At 49.6% G+C, this 6,544-nt stretch overlaps 1 protein-coding gene across 1 annotated transcript in view; it reads right to left on the reverse strand.

The window, feature by feature from the left end:
• RCN1 (reticulocalbin 1, EF-hand calcium binding domain) overlaps positions 1-6,542 on the reverse strand; it is a gene marked incomplete at its 5' end in the record, with an annotated part of 13,736 nt that extends 7,194 nt beyond the window's left edge. The window contains 3 exons of the mRNA XM_011965613.1: positions 379-477; positions 770-1,004; positions 6,364-6,542. Of these exons, the coding sequence (XP_011821003.1) occupies positions 379-477; positions 770-1,004; positions 6,364-6,542 (513 nt within the window). The remainder of the gene's footprint in view (positions 1-378; positions 478-769; positions 1,005-6,363) is intronic.
• Between the last annotated feature and the right edge of the window lie 2 nt (positions 6,543-6,544).

Below are 6,544 nucleotides of genomic sequence, written 5' to 3' on the forward strand. Positions count from 1 at the left end.
TGTACCCCTCGGTCCTGATGAAACTAGAGGTGCTGAGCGCGGGCTTTAGACTCTATCACTGCCATACTTCTCTTTGCAGAACTCTGCTTTCATCATCTCATTCTTTGATCTAGAACATACAGAGGTTCTTTGGTACCCAAAACATCTTGTCTCAACACCGTGCCTGGCTTTCAAGATCTCCCCGATTCTGGCCGCGTGCGTGCATCTTTGGTTCTCCTCGGGCCTGTTTCTTGGCCATCCTCACCATGCACCCAGCAGGTCTGCACCCTGTACCTCTGTAATCTCACTTCTTCATTCTCCCGGTCTTGTTCGTCTTGGATCCAAGCCCTTCCCATTACTGCATGCATTGCTGCATCTTTGCCCCTCCAGTTGACCCACCTTCTCCAAATATAAATCCATTCTCCAAGGCCCCAGTTTCCAAACCACCCATACCAGGAAGCCTTTCCTGACTGCTCTGGCCCGCTCAATCCTTGCTATCTGGAATTAGGCAGCATTTTGAAAGTGTACCACAGACACACTTCCCTTCTGCTTTCTTCTCCGTGTGTGCCTCTGAGATGAAGTTGAGATGGGGTCGCAATCTAAGGGATTCTTTTTATTAGCCCTCACGGTCCTTCCCTCCCACCTGTAACTTCACTCAGTGTAAGGAACTCAGTACATTCCGAGTTTGCAGAGGAGGGTGTTATACAAGCATGTTCTACTTAGGAGGCTGTGACATCTCCCTGAAGGGAGTGGATATGAGAGAGGAGAGAGTCTACAAAAAGCTTGTGACCCGGGCCCCCGCTGTGTCACCGCTCCTGCAGCACCTCTTACCTAGGTAGTAACCATAGGTGGCTTGTTTGTATTCTTCCCAGGAAATTTTATCATCCTTGTCCCTATCATAATCCTTCCAGACTTTGGCGACATTATCGAAGATGTATCTTTTCTGCACCCTTTTGATCCAGGTTTTCAGCTCCTCAGTAGTGACAAAGCCATCCCCATCATTGTCGATTCGATCAACAATCTTTCTGCAGTACAAAAAAAAAAAAAAAAGAAAAAGAAAAGAAACCCACACACATGCACAAGGCTATTATTAAGGCTTTGTGTGATGCTGGTCCAGCAAAAGATCAAACACCTGCACAATCTAAAATGCACAAACAACTACAACAGAATCAATGATCTAAGGAGGCTGGAAGGAATCTTCAAGTTTATGCTTTCACGGTTGATGTGCTTTCCCCCGACCAGTGCCGATGGCAGACACCGCTAATGGATTGTACCCCTCGGTCCTGATGAAACTAGAGGTGCTCTCAGAATTCTCAGCATTGTGCTCTGGTGATGGCCACTACCAATGCATCAGAGCTGATCTGTTAGATGAAACCTATTAATCTTCCCTGCTGTAGTCCAACACCCTCATTTTGGAGTAATGGAAACTGAGGCCCAGAGAAATGGAATAACTTTTCTAAGATTACACAACCAGTATTTGGTAAAACTGGGGTGAGAATGCGTGTCTTCTGGCTTAGGTCCAATGCAAAAAGTGGAAAATTGTATGTAAATCAAAAGATAAGTGAGTTTTGTTTTTTTTTTTAAAACCCCACCACGGTGGACGCAAAGACTTGACACTTAAAGCAAGAGGACACCAGATGGTGGACACAGCACAAATGTCAGGGCTGAAGGCGCCTTGACATCATGGAATCTACTCACGAAACTTGACCAGCTGATCCGCTCTAGGAACCTTAAACCCTTTGCTCTTAGGGTAAAGGCTCCTATACCAGCTCCACGGCTGGCCTAGGTTTCAGGAACTTCCCACTGAACTCCACTGAGGTACCCTAAATGCTAGCCCAGAGCAAACTTCAGGCTGGGAACTCACTTTTGTCATCTCTAGATCAGACGGTCCCAAACCAGGACAGCATTCCGGTAGGGAACTTCAAAAACACCCCCAAGCTATTCCCAGTGTTTAAAAAAGTTTCACCCTTGTAGTCCATTTACCTGGGAGGAGGTCATACAGGCTAACTCTAGATTTCGTTCTTTGGGGCTGGAATTCTATCAGCTTCAGTGGCAAAACTTTCTCACTTTTCAACAGACCTTCTGATTGGCAATTAAGCTTTGATTAATAAAAAGTGGGAAACAAATTCATCAGTAGTTTGACAGAGAAAATCTCCTATAACTTTTTTCTAGGTGGGGGGAGGGTGTACACCAGACGGGGAGGAGTGAATAATCAATGCCTCCACCTCCTACCTGAACCCAAGAGCCCAAGCTCCTCTTTCTCAGGAAGGTGTAAACATCACTAACAGCTTGAAAGTGCCCCTTCATTTGCACGTTTAACAGGCCTCATTCCTAAAAGATAGGCTGGACCTGTGATCCCAGTGCTTCAGGAGGCTGAGGTGGGAGGACTGAGGTAGAAGGCCAAGAGTTTGAGAGCAGCCTGGGCAACACAGTGAGATCCTGACACCACAAAAAATTTAAAAATTAGCCAGGCATGGTGACACATGCCTGTAGCCCCAACTACTCGGGAGGCTGAGGTGGGAGGACTGCCTGAGCCCAGGAGGTCAAGGCTGCAGTGAGCTATGATTGCACCACTATGCATCATAGCCTGGGCAACAAATCAAGAACGTGTCTTAAAAAAAAAAAAAGACTAAAACACTAAACTTCAAGCGTCTTCAGGCTTCTTCCCCCAGGAAATCATAGTCAGACACAGCAGAATTATTTTAACATTGTGCAGTGTTGAGCCCAGGTATGTGCCAAGCACTGCTCCAATCCTGGGGACACAGTGGAGACATGCCAACGGGTTACCCAAAGCCAACTGGGAAACAGAATCTCAGGCTAACGACATCAGACTACAATCCTCTTTTGTGGAAAGGATAGCATCTAGTCTATGCCAAATAAACATCTAGGACGTAGCTCAGCCTGACACATAGTAAGCACTCAATAAATATTTGTTGTAAGAATAAATAAGATCTTAACCTTCTCTTTAACAATCTCAAATGAGATCCTGGGAAAGGCAGCTAGGGTGGAGATGAAGCCCAGCACTTCCATCAGAACACCTGGATCACCGTCCTCCCTCTGGTCCCCATTATCTGCGTGATCTTGGGCAAGTGTATTGACTCCCTGAGTTTCTCCATGTGTAAACTGAACACCTACTTCACATGGAATGTTGTGAGGAATAAAGGAGAGAATGCATGCCTTTCCTCACTAAAGACAATAATCTAGATCAGTGGCGGATGGTAGCTGCTACACAGAAGCCATTCAAATGTTTGTTGCATGAATAAATTAATGAAATCAAGGTGTTGATACAAGGAGCAAACCCAGACCAACTCCATCATCATTTGTTCTTAACACCAACAGGTAACAGAATGAGCAAAACCTCTCAATAGGACCTATTGCCACTTGGAGATACCCTGCTAGCCGCCAAACAGGGCTGACCAACTCTGCTGTAGAGGATGACTGACACATGGGAATAAAGGTGTCAAGAGAAGCCAGATATGGGGGTCTGTATGTGAAATCATTCAAACTTTAAATGTGGGCAAGTAATTTACACTGTGTGGCATATTTGTGAATGCATGCAGCCTACAGGTTCCCACTTTGCAAACCTCTGGCCCAGGTGTCTTTAGGGGCCTTAGAGCTGTCACATTTTCAGGACTGACAGGTAATGGTGACAAAGTTGCCTAGATCCAGCCACACTCATTCCTCCTCAGCCCAATCATGGAGGGGACCACTGAAACAAGCTGTGGATAGAGAGGCAGCTTCTCACACGCAGCCCCATCCCAAACTGGACCCATAATTTCCAGCACCTCCTACCCCGCCTCTACCCCAGATTTAACCTACAAGCGAATGGTGCATCCATCACCCATCTGGTGGCTCAGCCCAGAGACCCAGATGTCCCCTTGATTCCTACCTCCCTCCTCTCCCCCTTGCTGAGTCAAGAGCAAGAGCTGCCAGTTCTACCTCCCACTGGTGTATAGATACATCGCCTCCTGGAATCCGGAGAGACCAAGCCCCTTTGGCATTTACCACCTCTCCCCTGCCACTGGTCTAGTCTATACCTCGATTATGTTCTTTGCGTACTGCCTCCTGCCAGCCTGACTTTCCCAGTGAATTTTGGGGATTATGACATTTTGACAACGTACAGGATAACATATCTCCATCTCACCAAGGTCCTTCCTGCTCTGTCCTTGGTTTCCCCTCCATTTCCACCTCTCATTTCCCTTCCCTGCCCCTTTGCAGACTCACCACCCCTCAGGCCCCAGAACACTTTTCAAACCCTTTAGAAATGGGCTGTTTTCTCTTCAGGAAGGCCTTCCCCTGCTGTACACCTGGCAACCTCCAAGTCATCCTACAAACTGATCAGGTGACAGCCCTAATCCCCTCTCTCTAACCTGCAGCCCTGGTGGCTCCTTCTCCTGGATGTGCTCACCATAGGTTTTATAGGGCATCATTGCAGCAATTGTGCATAATGGCTAGTTTGTGCTTCTCTCCTCCACATTTGCTTATAAGCACTTTGATGCCTAGAGCATAAGGTTTCATCTTTGTATCTTCCAGTTGTCTAAACTGGGGCCTGGTACACAGTAGCCATTCAAATGTTTGTTGCATGAATAAAGGAATGAAGTCAAGGTGTTGATACAAGGATCAAATCCAGACCAACTCCACCGTCACTTGTTCTCACTACTAGGCTGAACTGTCATGATGAAGGCATTAACTGGAAGCTGTAGGACCACACCTTATAAAGTTTTCCAAATCCCAAAACCTCTCCCTGCCTCCTCTCCAGTGACAATGTGGCTACCACTCAGGGCTCCAGAATAAATCAGTCTCCAAGTGCCTCAAAGCAATACAATTGACTGAACTCATCAATGGCCCCCATTGTTAAGTCCTAACCGAGAAGAGAAAGTACTGTGCAAGATAAAAGGTAATTGTTTGGAGGTGACTTTGAAGTTCAAAGGTCTTGTTATCAGAGCAGGCAGATGGTGCACCTACACAATAGGTATAATTTATCCTCATATTCCAATGAAACACTTTGGTCTTTGGAGGGCCCCAGGAGCACAGGGATGGCTGTGTTCTCTTTCATGTGGCAGAACGTGAAGATCCTCCACCCCCAGGAATCAGGTTCAGGGAGATCTGAGACCTGGTGCCCAGTAGGCAGGACTGCTGGTTTCTTCCCCAGCCCTGCCTCCATCTGGGACCAGGCTGCCTGCTGGGTCCTCTGAGCAAGGACCAGCAGATATCTCCGCACAATGCCCAAGTGTCTCCTCAGGGGGACCCAGGAAGGGTGTACTGAAATGTGCCAAAGTTTTGTTTCCCGGGTTTGGTTCCTGACTCAACTGCCTTTAACAGCCCAAGTGAAAATCCTCCACCACCAAGAGCACCCTCCAGCTTTTTGCCCCCAACAAATCAGTTGCCAAAGAACTGAGTGCTTATGCAGACATCTGCTGCCAACAGAAACGTTTCAGGCCACCCGTTTCCATTCCTGCTCCTTCGTGTTTCCCATCGGAAACTGCGTGTCCCCGGATTTTTGTATCCCTACACTAGATTTTATTTTATTTTTTATTATTTTTGAGATGGAGTCTCACTCTAGCCTCGGCTGGAGTGCAGTGGCACAATCTCGGTTCACTGCTACCTCCACCTCCCGGGTTCAAGCGATTCTCCTGCCTCAGCCTCCCAAGTAGCTGGGATTACAGGCGTGTGCCACGACGCCCGGCTAATTTTTGTATTTTTAGTAGAGACGGGGTTTCCCTATGTTGGTCAGGCTGGTCTCGAACCCCTGACCTCAGGTGATCCCTCCGCCTCGGCCTCTCAAAGTGCTGGGATTACAGGAGTGAGCCACCGCGCCCAGCCTCCTTACGATAGATTTACAGGGCGATTAGGCAAAAGGCAAGACCACCTGGCCGAGACTAGGAAGCAAGCCTGTCACTCGCCTGCCCCTTCATCTTTTATCCATTCATGTTCATCCCTGAGACCTTCTTAGCGAGTGTCTCAAGCCCTTCTCGCCGGAAGTGGGGGATCAGAGAGAAACTGCGAGAGGGTAGGGAGGAACTCATGTCACTAACAGGCCACTGTGGACAAACTCTTCTTTTGTGCACTCTCTCCCTTCCCTTCTGATGCAACCCGGGGGAGGGGGCGGGCCCTCGCCGTCCTGGCTACCGCGGCCGCTGCCACGTTCTCGCCTCCCCGCGAGAAACCACCCAGGCCGGGGCGCGGCGGCGATCTCCACGCTGGGGTCCCGGGGCCCTCCGGCAACTCAGCCTGAGCCCCGGCGCCGAGTCGGGCAGGCCCCCGCCCTCGGGGCCGCGCGCGCGATTTCGCTTTCGCTTTGGCGGTGGTATCCCGCGTGGCTCCCGCCCAGACGGCCCCTGGACACCTGCGCCGCCCCCCGGGGGGACCTGGCCGCGGCCTCACCCCAGTCTCTCCTTGCTCTCGTCCGGGGTGAGCTGGTCGAAGGTCTTGGAGTCCTCCTTGCCTAGGAAGGCCTCGTGGTCGTACTGGAAGCTCTGGTTGTCCTCAGGGGGCCGCTCGCCCAGCTCCGAATCGGGCCGCACCACGCGCTCCTTGCGCACCGTGGGCTTGGCCCGCAGAACCC

Source organism: Mandrillus leucophaeus, unplaced genomic scaffold (assembly GCF_000951045.1).
Source record: "Mandrillus leucophaeus isolate KB7577 unplaced genomic scaffold, Mleu.le_1.0 Scaffold73, whole genome shotgun sequence".
Lineage (NCBI taxonomy): Eukaryota > Metazoa > Chordata > Mammalia > Primates > Cercopithecidae > Mandrillus > Mandrillus leucophaeus.